Raw genomic sequence first — 17500 nt, 5'->3', positions numbered from 1 at the left:
GTCAATGTTAAACCTGTGCAAGGGGTTGTCATGCATGAGATAGTGACAGGTGTACACAAATGTTCTTCATATTGGTCAGAAATTAACCTTCAAATAATGTTTTCATGTTATGAATTAAGCGCAGGACCTTTTAGGACAAATATATATTTTTTGTCAGTTTCTTTGATGATTGTATCAGCAATCAGCATTACACCTACTGGTGCCAGGACATGTGTGACCCTGGATCACAAAACCAGTCTTAAGTAGCATGGGAATATTTCTTATAAAAGACAAAATACATGTGGGTCAAAATTATTGATTTTTCTTTTATGCCCAAAATCATGAGGATACTAAGTAAAGATCATGTTCCATGAAAATATTAAGTAAATTTCATACCTTAAATATATAAAAACTTTTGTGAGTGGATGGCCTGCTAATAACTTCAAACTTCAGCCTGAATAACAACTTCAAAGGCAATTTTCTCAATGTTTAGATTTTTGCACTCTCAGATTCCAGAGTTTCAAACGGTTGTATCTCAGCCAACAGTAGACATCTTATTTATTCAGATTATGATAAAATCTCAATAATTTTTTTTTGACAAGACTGGTTTAGTTGTCCAGGGTGACATATATGAAATATTGTATTTAAAATAAAAGCTTTTAATAAAACTTGTCTTATATAATTAATATGTACTCGGAAGCAGTTTTTTCAACATTCAAATCGTTCACTGATGTGGTGAAGGCAATTAAAAATGTTAATATTATACAGTAATTATACATTTTCAACACTTAAAGAGATGAGAATGTCCTGTAACAGTGGACTTATCACGTGGTAAAAACGACTACATAAATATCCTTAGCTGGACCAGTAAATTTTTTCTATAGACTAGTCTAACTTTTACTGAAATTATACAATTATAGAAAGTTTAGCATTTAAGGGAAATTTACTTTGAAATGGCGCCGAATACAAGCCCTACTTTTAAACACGACTTGATAAAGTTGTCTGTTATTGATATGACTTTTTTATAGTCTGTGCTCTCATCTGGTCTTTTATGGGTCTATTCTGGATCTGAAGGGGTCTAGTGTATATCTGAAAAAAAATCTCACGTGAAGAGCAGTTAACCAACAAATATGCTTTTCTAATTATCCTCCAAGATGTACAATATTTAATTGTCAAAAAGGTTGATACGTCAATTAAGATCAAACCCTCTGGTGTCACAGTAAGTGTAGGTCTGTAATGCGTTTTAATAAAGAGCTGCTGAAGTCTGCACTATACTTTATTGAAAACTGATGACAGATCTAACGTGCAGAAAAACATGATCAAATCTTGCATCCATCGGGCTACTCTCGTCTCCCTGCTTTTAATTGGGTGGGAAATGTCCTTTGAGTCCCAAGTCTATAAAAATATGTCAATAAAAACTCATGTTCACAACACAACTGACAGCAGAATTTAAAGTCTCATGTATAGTAGCGTCATTTCTCCTGGTCTCGCGCTTCAGTCGCTCCCGTATAGGTGACGTGAGCACATGCGCGTCCATTTAGCGATTTCGGTTTATTCTGCGTCTAATTTGAGCTCATCACAAATCACCATGATTACATCAATTTACAGTTTAAAATGGCCTTTTTTGTACGCCACAATACACCCAAACATATTTATTTTTTGGTAGTTTGTGCGGTTTATTATATGTTTATATAATTAAATTTACTTATCTTTTGTAATATTTGTATACTATATAATAACAATCATACATATATTTTACAACGTTAAGCTTGGACAGAAGCGTTTGCTAATGATTGCCCATAGGGGGAGATGTAGAACCACAAAGGCGTTTTTTTGTGGCTTAATATAGCTCATATATTACATTTTTTACTTTTTTTAACAATCATTGCAGTTTTGTGACCGGAATTATAACTGCAAATACAAACTGCAGGAATTTCTTTGTTAACAATTATAAATGTAGTCTTTATTGATGGCCTTCACATGTAATTTGCACAAAAATCCAGAGAATGCAGGGATTTCTATGGGCAGAACATGGTTTGGGCCTCTTTGTAAGATCTTGTATCCTGGAGCAACTATGTCCTTTCAGAGAACATTTGCTGATGAATGTGTTCAGAGTTGTAGAGGTACAGTAGTAGTGAGATAATGCATATTCTGGGCATGCCTGAGCCTGAGGCAACCGAGCACTGCTTCAGTATGAGGGGCTGGAATGAGCTTTTGACAAAGTGTTGAGAACTCATCTCTCATTTTGACATGGGGATATATCTAACTGTCATTGTCTTGTACTAGATGCAGTGACACTGAAACTATGCCGATGGATGGACAGACAGTAGCTAAGTTTAAAACACAATGCACAAGGTGAAAGGTTTTATTTGCAACAACGTCAAAATTCAGTATAAAATGTATGAACATTTTTTTCTGAGTCTGGTGGCTTTAGCACATTGCGTAACTTGCCTATACATCATCAATATTTGGCTTATGGTTTTGTGAGACAGATTTGCATATATATTGACCACTGTGTATCTGTTAACAACGGATCATTTAGAGAAATTAGCCAAATTAATCGTCACAGCTGGAAACTGATTAATTGTTGTGACCAAGAGTTCTTTGATGACCAAATAAAGCTTTTTGATTGATTCCAAATAGCATCATTTCAACTAATGTTAAACTCATTGTCAACACCGGAGCTGATGAACGTGTTGTTTTCTAGTAATGAGATAGTTGTGCTCATTCCATACCACAGTGGCCAGTTTGTTTATTTATTTTACTCAATTGTAATGAATTTATGTTTTATCAATGACTTATTATTTCTGAATGTTGTGGGCAGTCAATTCAATCTATTAAATATACACACAGTTGCAAAGTATAATTGTGCTTATAAAATGTTATTTAAGACATGATTTATATGCAGCTAGTGTGAAGTGATTGTGCAATCAAAGAGCCGCCACTGTAAAAAATAAAATAAAATGTAAACTGGAAAAACAGAAATATACCGTAAAATATAGTTTATTACAGTAGAATTATAGGATATAAGGATACATATTAAATTGATTTCCACATTTGTCTTGTAAATGTGTTGTCTTGTTCTGTAATTCCAAAAAAACGAATAAAACAGAAATTTTCTGGCAGCTGGCTACAGCTGGGGCGCCAGAAAAAAACAGTTTTCCCTGTAAAATTACATTTCCCCTGTTTTCTTGTGAATTTGCAGTCTTTTTCTGTAATTTTGCGGATTTTTTACCATATGTGACCCTGTATCACAAAACCAGTCTAAAGTAGCACGGGAACATTTTTAGTAAAAGACAAAATAGATTATGTGGGTCAAAATTATCGATTTTTCTTTTATGCCCAAAATCATTAGGATATGAAGTAAAAATCATGTTCCATGAAGATATTTAGTAAATTTCCTACCTTAAATATATAAAATCTAAAATTTTGTGAGTGGATGGCGATCCACAGTGCCCCTGATTAACAACTTCAAAGAGGATTTTTTCAATATTTTGTACTCTCAGATTCGTGAGTTGTAAACGGTTGTATCTCAGCCAGATATTTCCCTATTCTATCAACTCATACATCAATATAAAGCTTAATTATTCAGCTTTCAGATTGTGTAAACACCTCAATTTCGTAAAGATTTCTACATCATCTGAAAGCTGAAGAAATAATCTATTGATATATGGTTTGTTAGGATAAGGACAATGTCTGGCGGAACAACAACTGTTTACAAGGCTGGAATCTGAGGGTGCAGATGAAGCAAAACATTGAGAAAATCGCCTTTGAAGTTGTTAATCAGGGGCACTGTTGCAGGCCATCCACTCACAAAAAGAAAGTTATTATACATTTACAGTAGGAAATGTATAAAGTATCTTCATGGAAAATTATCTTTACTTCATATCTTAATGATTTTGGGCATAAAAGAAAAATCTGTCATTTTTACCCCTACAGTGAATTTTTGCCGATTACTAAAAATGTTCCTCTGCTACTTAAGACTGGTTTTGTTATACAGGGTTACATATTTAGAAAAACAGTACATTTAAAAAAAATCACATTTTACACTATTATAAAAAAACTATGTACTATCTATGCATCTATACACTGTTTATACTGTATATTCCATTAATTATGAGTAAAGTGATGTATTCAGGCTTTCATTCAATGCACAATACTTAAATTCTTCTTGTTTTTTCAAACTCTGTAAAAAACATGTACGTTTCATCCTTTCCCCTTATTTACAATAGAGAGGAAAGAGAAAGATCGGAGGGACCTGTGTGTTGGTTATCTATCATCTTTGAAACAATGTTGGTTGAATATTAATACAAAACGTTCACTTAGCTATTTAAAGTTTTGGATACACCCTTGACTGGTGAAGTATATATAACCTTGCTCTTTGACCCCACCGCTAGCTGCAAGTAACAGCTATCTTCCTTTAGTTAGTCCTATTCATAGCACAGGAGAATCATCCGGAAGGGATGTTTTTAGAACTCATGTGAAGATAAAAATCACAAAAATGTTACATTGATCACATTTCACTTCCTTCATATAATTCGCCATCTATCTGGACAGCCCGTTTTAAAGGGTGTTTTCCTGGGTTTTACACAATTGAGGGTGATGTGGGGAATCAAATGAACATATTCACATATTACCTGATGGCGACATCTGTTGATCTGATTCGCCTCGTATGAAACTTTGACCCCGCCCACCCCTAGAGCTTACTCGTATGCTGACCACATAATAACACCACGCCCCTCGCCACGCCCACCCAGCGTCTCCCCGTCCATTCGGACTTGCCTTGTTTAGCGGTTCGGCGCTCCATCAAAGCATCCTCCAGGCAGAAGTAGACGCCGAGATTTTTTTTCTGGAAGACTTGCGCACTAGCTGCCTGGGTGTAGTCGGATAAAGCTCCTTCTCTCCAAAACTTTTCCACCCATGGCGGTGGTTACAAAGCTCAAATAAAGTGGACTTTTGCGCGAGAGAAGTTGAGAGCAGCGCAAGCATTTCGCAGAGGAAAAGCGACCGCTCCACTATTCCCCGCATGGTTTTATTTATAAACCCACGCAAACACAGTAGCTGGCGAGTTACCGCAAACTTTGGAAGGCTGCAGGGATCCGAGACGATAAAGGCATTTAAAGACGCGCGAACGAGAGGACACGATGGTACTCTTTTACTTGTTGTTATTGACTTTGTGGGCAGCGGGGAATCACGGAGCTATGGATGAAGGTACAGACAAGCTCAATCGGCCTCAACGCTGCATACCGGAGTTGCCGAATTGGGAGGAACATGTAGACCGACTCCGGTGGGTGTTCGACGAGCTGCGTTGGGCTGGACTCACAGCCAACCCGAAGAAGTGCCACCTGGGACTTATGGAAGCCAAGTACCTGGGGTACCAGATCGGTCGGGGACTCATCAAACCCCAGGAACAGAAGGTAGAGGCCGTGCGGGCGGCAAGCCGACCGACCACCAAGACTCAGGTGCGTGCATTTCTACGGTTGGCGGGCTACTGCCGGTGTTTCATACCCCACTTCTCTTCGATAGCCAGCCCCCTGACAGACCTGAGGAAGAAAGGACAACCAGAGACCCTGGACTGGACGGCCGAGGCAGAAGCAGCGTTTCGGGCTCTGAAGCAAGCCTTAACCTCGTCACCAGTCCTGTACGCTCCAGACTTCGGCTGCCCTTTCTTCCTCCAGACGGACGCCTCCGACAAGGGTCTGGGAGCCGTCCTATCGCAGGTCCATGACGGAGAAGAGCACCCGGTTACCTACATCAGTCGTAAGTTGACACCCGCCGAGACCAGGTATGCCGCAGTGGAGAAGGAGGCCCTGGCTATGAAGTGGGCAGTCCTGGAGCTGCGCTACTACCTGCTGGGCCGAAGCTTCACCCTGGTCACAGACCATGCCCCCCTACAGTGGATGGCCCGAGCGAAGGATACCAACTCTCGGGTGAAACGTTGGTTCCTGGCGCTCCAGGACTTCCACTTCACGGTGAGACATATGCCAGCAGATATGAGCGAGTGAGGAAACAGGACCGAGATTGCACGAGCACGGACGACAGACATTCACCACGAGCACCTCGGGTGATATTTACTTCATATCCTAATGATTTTTGGCCAAAAGAAAAATCTGTCATTTTTACTCCTACAATATATTATTGCCGATTACTAAAAATGTTCCTCTGCTACTTAAGACTGGTTTTGTTATCCAGGGTTACATATTTAGAAAAACAGTACATTTAATTTTTTTACTATTTTGTACTATCTATACATCTATACACTGTTTATACTGTATATTCCATTAATTATGAGTAAAGTGATGTATTCAGGCTTTCATTCAATGCCCAATACTTAAATTCTTCTTGTTTTTTCAAACTCTCTGTAAAAAACATGTACGTTTCATCCTTTCCCCTTATTTACAATAGAGAGGGAAGAGAAAGATCTGAGGGACCTGTGTGTTGGTTATCTATCATCTTTGAAACAATGTTGGTTGAATATTAATACAAAACGTTCACTTAGCTATTTAAAGTTTTGGATACACCCTTGACTGGTGAAGTATATATAACCTTGCTCTTTGACCCCTTCATATAATTCGCCATCTATCTGGACAGCCCGTTTTAAAGGGCTGATGTTTTCCTGGGTTTTACACAATTAAGGGTGATGTGGGGAATCAAACGAACATATTCACATATTATCTGATGGCGAAATCTGTTGATCTGTTTACGGGGAGTTTGTGGCGAGTCCACCTCTCGATTCGCCTCGTTGAGGATCTATTAAGTATGACACTTTGACCCCGCCCACCCCTAGAGTTTACTTGTATGCTGACCACATAATAACACCACGCCCCTCGCCACGCCCAACCAGCGTCTCCCCGTCCATTCGGACTTGCCTTGTTTAGCGGTTCGGCGGTCCATCAAAGCATCCTCAGGCGGAAGTAGACGCCGAGATTTTTTTTCTGGAAGACTTGCGCACTAGCTGCCAGGGTGTAGTCGGATATAGTTCCTTTTCTCCCAAACTTTTCCTCCCATGGCGGTGGTTACAAATCTCAAATAAAGTGGACGTTTGCGCGAGCGAAGTTGAGAGCAGCGCGAGCATTTCGCGGAGGAAAAGCGACCGCGCCACTATTCCCCGCATGGTTTTAGTTATACACCCGCAAACACGGCTGGCGAGTTACCGCAAACTTTCGAGACGATAAAGGCATTTAAAGACGCGCGAACGAGAGGGCACGATGGTACTTTTTTACTTGTTATTGACTTTGTGGGCCGCGGGGAGTCACGGAGCTATGGACGAATGTACAGACGAGCTCAATCGGCCTCAACGCTGCATGCCGGAGTTCGTCAACGCCGCTTTCAACGTGACCGTGGTGGCCACCAACACCTGCGGCACTCCTCCAGAAGAGTACTGCGTACAGACCGGGGCAACGGGGGTCACCAAATCGTGCCACATTTGCGATGCCGGGGACCCCGCACTGCATCACGACGCTGTGTTTCTCACCGACTACAACAACCAAGCGGATACAACCTGGTGGCAAAGCCAGAACATGTTAGCGGGCATCCAGTACCCTCGCTCCATCAATCTGACTCTTCACTTGGGTAAGTTACGCGACTTTGCTTTACGCGTAAAGTTCTGTCCGCGTGCGTGCGTCACGTAGAATCCACACACGCATCTCCACAGATGTGAGACATCTGCCACTTTGCCTTAAACTAAACTAAATTGAATGAATAAATCACAGTCCCGCTAACTAAAAGCTGTATTTGTACGCTGGAGGCGATAATAACTTCATGTTCCTAATCGACATGGTTGAAAATTACTTTTGAACTTGCATTTCGAAAGTTTGGTTTGGCTTTTCAAAGACATTTAGGTTTTGTCGGACTTGGCCTTACAACAATTAATATAATTAAACTATGGCAACGTGGGAGGTTTGTGGTTGCTATGGTAATACCATACCAGTTTATTTTTTTAGGGGTCCAAAGTTTGTAAAACAACGTATGCGCAACACTTGAACAACGAACAGTTGAACTAAAACAGCACATCCATAATTCAGACTTTTTTAATGCAATAAAACAATAAAAGGGGGGAAATATCCATCAGTTTTAAACTTGACCTCTTCAAGTTTCCCTCTGCAGTCTTGATTTCATGGATGGAGTTGATTTCTTCCAGCCAGAACGCAAAACCTTTGGGAAGCATGAGGAGTTTTTTTCTGGCTGTGGCAAAAGAGCATTAACATAACCAATTAGCACCATCTCAACCAGAATGGAAAGGAATGGTCTCAATGGAAAGGAAAGACCCCTCATTACGGATCACTATGGGTGAATGAAGCGAATAAGCACGTCTCTGTCTGTGATCAGTGTGTCAATATGACGTGTGACTTTGTGTAATGGGACAGGAAGTGATTTCTATGTTAAAACCCAATCGTACTCTTGACTAATTTCAAGCCATTTGTTAGCACGTGGCCTCTAACAGGTCCGTTCACTCTTTGGCCTCCTACTTCACTTGGTATTTGTTGATGTAGTTCTTTTACATTTAAATTGTCTTGTTAAAAATGGTGTCAGAAGTGCTTTGGCACTCGGGCTTGGGATAGTAAGAACACCTCTGTTCTAACGTTTACGTAAATTAATGTCGCAGACGCTTTTATCCAAAGCGACTTATGGAGAGTTCAGGGAGCAATAAGCGATATTTCATGCAGGAGCAATAATACAATAGGTCCTCATATAAAGTTACTAGTTTCACAAAAGCCGGAACAATACATGTGAGAGAAAGAGCCGGGTGTTAGTTTTTTTTGTGCGCTTTGAGATATCGTTCGTGCAGGCTTGGGTGGATATTTATATTTTTGATTAAGGATTTGAACAGATTCGATATCTCCCTCATCATAGCACCACCAGAAACCATAACAAAAAAAGCAATGGTCCCTTTTAGTGTTTTGAGAACGTAGGTCCGGTGTTTTTTTTTTTTTTGGCGTGATGAACATCTTTGGGTCTGTAATTGCTTGACCTTTCAGGCTACAATACATTACAAGACTTTTGCTCAAACTTTGCCCAGATTTTCAGTCTGGACTTGTTGCGAAAATCTGTGCCAGTATGCAGATTTTATAAGTTAGTGTGTTTCTATCTGAAACTTTCCCAAAGTTTGCAGGTGTATGATGTCTAGTTTAAGGTCTTGCCATTATGGTCACTAATGATGGGCTGAAGTGGACACGCATCTCTAACAAAGAACCGGAACCCAAATTCCCATTTGTTTTATAGTTCACATGTTTATTTGTATGTGCTCTGTCATTCTTTTTTTCTGAGCGCAACTCTGTAGGTGGGAACCCACAAGACGTCCCAAGCTTTTATTTTTTGTTCCCTTCCTTTGATGGCTTTTATGTTTATTCTTTCTTCGCTGGGACGGTCGAAGCGGAAACAGGCATGTCTCAACCTGACACCGCTTGAGAACCTATGAGAACGATCCTATGAGAACGTGGAGATTCGGTCTGGCCTAGCTGACTCTCGGGGGAGATGAGCGGGGGAGATTTAGCACAGAGCGTCTCTAAAAACCCTAGAGATCAGATGTGATCGTGAACTCTGTACTCGCTTCATTAACTAGTTCTGTCTGGTCTGTCATGTTTCAAGAACGAGACGGAACCCAACAATGTGAATCATCACACAGACGCTAGATCATGAAAATCGTACGCATGTGATCGTGAACTTGTAGAGACAAATATAGATGCAGTGTGGTTGAAGACAGGTCAGCTTATAATTTGAGTTTTTTTCTGACGCTTGTTTTAAATGAGACTGCTTGACAGACAGACTGAGCCCGGAGGGATTTTCAAGCATAACTTCTGCAACATTGTGTCATACTTTACTTTTACGTGAGTGCCAGATGTCTGTCAGAGAACATTTCTGTGGTTGTAAAGTTCTTCAATATATAGTTGCAAGTGCAACACAATTTGAGCATTTTAAGTATTTTATGAGGTGGTTCATTCATTTGAATTTTTGCGATCTCATTTGTGTGTTTTAGTTTTATGCTTTCGCCTCACTGAAGTTAGGTTTAGAAGTCATTATTGCCACAAGTGGACAGTATATTTTTAAGTATCTGTACTTTATGAAAAGCTTGAAAAAAATGCTACTCCACTACATTATAAAGCATATTCATACTTGCTATATTGCTTTTTTTTACCTTTTAATACTTAAAGGAAAAGTTCGCCTTCACAATGAAAACTCATCATTTACTCAACCTGTTTTCATTTCAAACCTGTGTGATTGTCTTTTTTTCTGCAGAGCACAAAAGAAGATATTTTGTAAAATGTCATTCCCCATTCACTTGCATTGGTTTTGTGTCCATACAATAGAAGTGAATGGGGACCAACGGTTTTTGGTTACCAATATCCTTCAATCTTCTTTTGTGTTTTCACGAAAGCTCTATTTCTGTGAACTATTTCTTAGATAAAAGAGAGTACTAGATTTGAGATTGCGCTTGAGTATTTTTCCTTTTGAAAGTGGGAAAGTACAAGATTTTTATGTACTGAAGAACTGTTTTAAAATGTTAATATGGGAAATGTAGTGGAGTAAAAGTATGAGAGATGCTTTATAGACCTCTTCGGATGACATAAACAACGCTGGTCTTGAAGAACCCTGTTTGAACAAAATACAACCAACCAACAATATATTTATAACCAATTTAAAATGAAAAAAAATGTCTCTAAGGTCAAAGTATATATGCAATATTTAAGAAATAATACTAAATAAAACAGAAGTTCTTCTGGACAAGTGTTTACATCTTGCAAAGTGGCCTATAACGTTGTGAAATCATTTTGAAGTCAAAGTAAAAAACTCTCAAATTACAAACGCTTGAAAATTGTACTTGAGTAAAAGTAAAATTATTCAACTACTGTCCACCTCTGCTTTTTTTCTAATAATTGTATGTTTCAGCACAAATCCCCTCATAATAATTCATATGAGTTAGTCAGCTTGAAAAATAGTTACGAAGTCCCGTGAGATCACGCTTGAATTGCGCTAAAGTTAGCATAGCAATCATAGCTAGAGTTAAATGAGGTGCCTTCAGCTGAATTGTGTCTGAGTTTATCTTCAAATTGCCGAACGTGGGACATTTAGATAAAATGTCACTTTCAAGCCGCTCTCTGGAGAATTTGTGGAGGCCAAGAATTTCCTTTCATCTGATAAACTGTAACAGTTGGTGATTCATTAACTTGAGCGTGTGAATGGGTCTTATCATGCCCTGTTTCCTCCCTTGGTGAGAGAAAGAAGAATCCACGACCCGCTCTTTGCGTCCTCTTGATAGTCAGAGATGTATTTGTTTCAGCGTTTGTGTTGTTGACTATTTTAAACCTCGAATGATACACTTACGTGCAAATAAACTTCAGTACCGTACGTAATGTACTGTACTGTATGTTCTAAATTTGTGAAGGAGCTCCATTTCATATGCTCCATCAGATGTCCGTCTAATTTCGACTTTCATCGAATCTTCGACTTTCATTCAAAATGTCGTGGATTATTTCTCTCTGAGGAACTTGTAAAGTAAAAGTACAAACCGGTCGGATGACGACTGTGGTTTTCTTGGCATGAGGCGCACATTTGGATGAAGTGCCATCATGTCTTTGCTTTCTTGCTCTTAACCCCCTACCCTCGCTCTTGTTTACTTCCTCTCTTTGTCACTTTCCAGTCCCATCTCTCTCTCTCTATTCCTCGTATAATACGATGAACTGCAGCAGTGTGGGAATGGGAACATTTCCTCGTCTCTCGTCCCTCCGAGGTCTTTTCCCAAACTCCATCAAAGAACTTGTCATTTCTGAAGAGGGACCAGATGGTCCAAATTATACCAATCTGAGTTCAGGGGGCTGGAAGGAGTGAACGTGTTATCTGGTCCGAACCTATTGTTAATCTCTGGAAGGTATGATCTCGGTGTGGGAAACCAGTTCGTGTAATGGCATGATTTTGTTGCGCTCCAGCTGTCAGCGCCCTATTGCTGTTTGTCCCATTGAGAGTAGATTGGCACTCGATAGGTCATTTGTTTACAAATTGCATCACCATAGCAAATTTAACACCAGCTAAGTGTGTTTTGTTTCCATTTTGTAGATTAACGCTTGTTGTTTCCACACATTTGAAGTATGGGTGGGCGATATGGACAAAAAATAATATCTAGATATTTTTGTCGATTTTAACGATAACGATATCCATTAAAAATGTGATTTTAAAAGTCTGAGTTACTTAATCACTGATGATAATAATGGGCACAATGTTGAATGAAAACAGTGCTTATTTATTTTCTTTAACATGCAAGTATTCAAGTAAAAACAATTCAAAGACATACAAAATACTAATTGAACTAGTGTAAGAACATCGAACTCTGAGTAAACATTCAGTTGTACACCTCTGCTGTAATGTAAATTGTGCAGCATACAAGCAAGATGAAATAATAATAATAATAATGAACAAATTGCATCTGTAAACAAAGTACTCTGATCTGTAACATATTGCACACAACCATGTGTCCTTACGGCCTTATTGCCTTACAACCACTGGCCTTATTGAACAAATACCTAACTTCAAGTACTGCCCAGTACAAAGATTTAAGATTTAACTTTATAGAACATTATAGTCCAACTGCTCTTATCGTAAGGCACATTTCTGCTGAACGACTCCGCTAAAGTTTGCTGAGTGTGTTGTGCAGCAGGTACCTTATCCGATGTCGGCTTTTCTCGGGCAGCAGGGTCTCGGAACTTTTCAATCTCTTGTATTCCTCGCTATGGTTGGTCTGCAGGTGGTGAAACAAGTTGGTCGTCGAGCTGCTTTTAACAGCAACATGTTTCCTACACACTTTGCAGAGTGCCGTCTTTTGCGCAACATCAGTTTTCTCAAAACCACTTCCATGCAAGTGAGGTTGAGCCACGTTTAGCAACTAAATCATCCGAAGTTGTTTGCGAGATTGTGTGTTGTCTCCTGTCAAATGTTTAGCCTAACCACATTCGTTATCCGGTGTTGAACTTGCTGGCGGCCATGCGCTAACCATGCTTGTAAGAGAGATGACGACGTGTAGCGCAGAACAGCAATCACGTGACGCCCTGCTGCAGCCTCTGAATGTGTGGAGTTTTAATGCGTGTTTTGGGGTGTTTTTTCGGAGTAATTTAAATACACGATAATGAGAATTTGCACATCGTTGACACAACAATCACGATATTATCGCAGACGATATATATCGCCCAACCCTAATTTGAAGTACTGTTGTGAAAAGAAGGTGGTGACATGGTGGCACTAATAGTGAAGCCAGGGGCAGGATTTGAGACTTGGACCACCCAGGGTTGACAAAGTGCAGAATCTCCATTATTTCCTGGTGTTAAAGCCATCGTGAGCCACTAGTCTTTGGCAGATTGTCCAAACATGTTATGAGAAAGCTCACACTGGGCCTTCGTGGCATTTCGGAGAATCCGTATGGCTTTGTGGAATTGGCCCTACGGGGGGGGGGGCGTTTGCTGCTTGGGCCTCACCATTTAGTACCGTAACAAATTACTAAAGCACATTGAACTTAAACAGACAGCATTTAATGCTAGTTTGGCATAAATTAGCCTGTCTGCTAGTATGTTATGGTGATGGCTTTGACATACAGCTTAAGTTCTTCTTTTACCTTTGTAAGGCGCATCTTGGGAAATATTTGAGGGTCATTACTATTTTCGCTTGTTTCTTACCAGTTTCAAATCTGTGTGACCTTTTCTTCTGCACAACACAAAAGAAGATATTTTGAAGAATGTTAGAAACCAAACAACATTGACGACCATTGTACGGACACAAAACCACTGAGACCTTTCTTAAAATATCTTCTTTTGTGTTGTGCAGAAGAAAGACTCATGTACAGGTTTTGAGCCACGTGAGGATGAATAAACGATGACAGAATTTATGTTGTTGCACGAATAATCGCTTTGAATGATTATTTTATAGAGGAGCAACTTAATATTTAGTTGTATATATGTCTTTGAAAGTGTGTTTTAAGGAAAAACCCTTCCCGCAGATACCTATTTTAAACTGTGTTTTTTAGTATTTATGTCTTTCAGAACCATGAGGCTTTAAAGGCTCAATGCTCTCAGCTCCACCTGCTAGCAGCACTCATCTCATGTGGATTTGGCTATTCTCAAACATCTTTGATAGGGCACGCATGTACTAAAGTACAAATGGGCCTCCTTTTTAAAGTCTTTGCCGGTGACGGCACGCATTTAAACTCCAGGCTGGTGACGGCATGTTTGCAAAAGGGCTTGTTTTCTTTCTGCCAACACTTTATTGTCCGGATCAATCAAATGTAGTGTCATACCTCATTGTTTTGATCTGGGCTTAGAGTTTGATGGAGACACCATTCACGTTGTAAACGTGTCCGTCTGAACACATGCTCACACAGGTGAATGAGATTGTGGTGGGGTTTATTTCCTAAACCATCAGAATCAGGAAAATACTCTAGACTAGACGTATTGCTGATGGCCGCTGGGTGGATGCCAGCATTGAAACCTGCTGGGGAGTTGCCAATACAAAATAATATCAGCGCTCTCGTCCTGATAGTCCACAGCTACAGGTCAACCGGTTCATAATTCAGCCCGACACGCCTTGTGTTAATATCAGCAGGCTTTTGCGAGTGTTGTACGAGGCTTTAAAACTGTCTTGTTAATTTGGGTTTGGATGGCACTATTTCACTTTAAAATACCATGATCGTGCAACGAAGCAGCTGTGTAGTTCCCTGACATCTCGACTTGAAACACGCTCTTTAAAAAGATATCCGATGTCAGGGCCTACACTCTGTCATTTTCCTACAAAGAGTTCTTCAAAAGCTTCAAAGCGCTGCATCCAGTTATTGAAGTGTGAAACCGATCTCTCTGCTCGCCGATTTGCGAGTTGCCAAATACAGCTGTTTTGGCACGTAAACAGAGCTTCAGAGAGAGATGGGGGAAGAAATGTTGTTATCCCGACATGACGAGGAAACCTCAGTGCGTGCGATAGCCTTCAACGGTTTCTCAGGCAAACCATCAACAGATGCTGAAGCGTCACAGCTGGTTCATGCTTTATGAAAATACCCTCCCTCAGGCGACAGTGATGGCAAATTATTTCTTAGTAAAGCATGATTTAATACTAAAATAAAGTAGAACATTTATGGGAGAAAAATGTTCGACCTAGCATCGCATAGCAAATAACCTATAAGTGAGAATGATGTACAAGAGCTTTACATGATGTGTCATCGCTTAAAAGATTGACGTCTGTGGTGAATAGTTCAGTTTTTAAATTGTACAAAGTGTTTAGTCAAAAAGGTAAAAACCGGCTCAATGCAGTATCAAACAGGGTCGACATTTAGGATGTTTTTGAATCTGGCTTTTATTAAGAAGTCCAGGTTTGGGTAAATATCGTGTTCTTGAGAAAACATCATGGCCCTGGTGACTGGACAAATAGTTGTTTTAGTCCAAGTCTTGAGGAACTCTATGGTTTCCTATGTTATGGTGTTCAAACAAACTCGATCCCTTCAGTCAGGTGTAATATAAAACTATATCCTCTGGCTAGTTGTATCCCGAGAGTAAAAAAATGTTGTTTGGCAACCAAGCGCAAGGGTTTATTATTGCACTCTGGCTTCAATTGTTGTATTGATTTAGTTCCAAAATATCAAAAGATGAAGGTAAATCTCTACGTTTTCATGTATTATGCTTAGTTAAACCTGATTTGTAGTTCACATTAATGCGGCTTGGTTTGGATTTCATGACTCATAAGTCTTAGACAGCTTTTTCATACATTTAAGGTTGCTTTTATGCCGAGTTTGCAGAAATCATTCATGACGAGATTATTTTGGTTTGTCATACGCATTTAGGGAGTTGAATGCATCAAGAAATAGGTTACGAGACAGGTGGAGTCTTGCCCTGTATAAGGAAAGATCTCTGAATCAACACCTCTGCAATATCTCACATCACATTCAACTCAATTTAGCTCTGTTTACATCGTGTTATATAAGGTATTTAACCCTCCTCTCGATTGGCTGGTAAAGAGAAAATAAATGGTGAATAATAAATAAAAGGATAAGCAGGTCTTCAAAAGATGTCCCACATATTCTGCATCATTGTTCTTCATTTAAGACATGGACACTAGTTAGCCAAGGGTCACTTTGGTTTCCGGCGTCCTGAAAATGTCAAGCTACGATTGTAATCGGAGTCACTTCCTTTTGTCTCTCCTGTCCAAACACCATCTCCTCCTGAGGAATAACAAAGCAAATTCTGCACTCTGTTGTGACATTCCTCCAGTCTTTGTGTTGGATAATTGGCCCAATTTCTCCATATGCCCTGTGTTACACCACCACACTAAAATCAGCTGGCGTGCTAGCAAGGGCTGTGAAAGATAGAAGCACAAAGATAACGTATAGGTTATAGTTCATTTTTAAACCAGTTCAATCTTATCAGATGGAACGCTCCTTTGTTTCTCTGTAAGTCTGTGTGGTCACGTCTGCTGTACTGTAGACTATCTCTAGTTTTCTTTATCTTGGTTATACATAGTTTACATCCTTGACCAAGGTGAACATTGCTTTCTGGTGGAGAGCGGAATGATGCAAAATTAGTTATTAGTTATTAGTAAAATCCTTTTTCCTTTATTTAATTTTGCGTTCCTCATTCTGTAAGGGATAATATACAGGCAGTCGGTTGTTATCGCAAAAATAAGCCCCGATAGTGTGATCAGGTGCTTCCTTGTATCACACTAGAGGGGGTTATTTCACAATAACAGCCGGCTGATTGTACATTATCCCGATTATCACACGGCTACTTGCCACATGAGAAAAAAACTGGACAGATTATATTTTATTAGCTCATTTTTACCAAATGCAGACCTTCCGCGAGGAAAAGCCGTTTAGTTTCGGTTTTAAAGTGAGAAACGACGTTCAAACGTAACGAACAGGCAAATTGGTTTAGTCACTTGTAAATATAATGTCATATATGTTATTAAAAGACATATATGTAATTATTTTTTGTGTAATATTAAACTGCCCGAGTTACAGGTTGTTATTAGTTTTGAGCGGATGTTATTTGAAAATATCAACCGTCGGAATGTCGCGACTGGCCAATCAGAATCAAGCATTCAAATGAGCCCTGTAATAAGTAGTTACAATGTAGTCTGAAAAAGTTGTTAGGGAAATCTTTCTCTAAACCTGATGTAGGTTCACTTTGGTAATAAGATTTCGAGCCGTTTAATGCACATCAACTTAATCTGTGAATTTTAGAAGCTTGTATACTGTTTTTCTGCTTTGATAATGACTAGAAAACTGCACTGGTTTGACTTCTGCAAATCTGACACAGCAAGGATGAAAGGGAACTCCGTCGTGGAGTTTATTAAATAAAATCAGGTAGAGCCGCTTAAGGAATGTCTTCAATGGCCGGCTACTCCCTAACCCTCTTGAATGAAGCACCGTCCCACCAGAGAAGCCCCCGTTTGTGCGTGTGAGTGGATGTCACGGTCCTATCTTTAGATCTGAGGCATGGGCCACCGCTCCCCCTGTATCTCCAGCCCACCCTCTTCAAGTTCTACTTCACAAAACCCCTTT

General features: G+C 39.8%; 1 protein-coding gene across 1 annotated transcript in view; it reads left to right on the top strand.

The window, feature by feature from the left end:
- Window positions 1–6856: 6856 nt before the first annotated feature.
- Window positions 6857–17500, top strand: part of lamc1 (laminin, gamma 1) — a 56179-nt gene continuing 45535 nt past the window's right edge. The window contains exon 1 of the mRNA XM_056743574.1: window positions 6857–7551. Within this exon, the coding sequence (XP_056599552.1) occupies window positions 7188–7551 (364 nt within the window). The 5' untranslated portion in view covers window positions 6857–7187. The remainder of the gene's footprint in view (window positions 7552–17500) is intronic.

Source organism: Triplophysa dalaica, chromosome 3, assembly GCF_015846415.1.
Source record: "Triplophysa dalaica isolate WHDGS20190420 chromosome 3, ASM1584641v1, whole genome shotgun sequence".
In the NCBI taxonomy this organism is placed as follows: Eukaryota; Metazoa; Chordata; class Actinopteri; order Cypriniformes; family Nemacheilidae; genus Triplophysa; species Triplophysa dalaica.
This window is presented reverse-complemented; position numbering and strand designations above follow the sequence as displayed.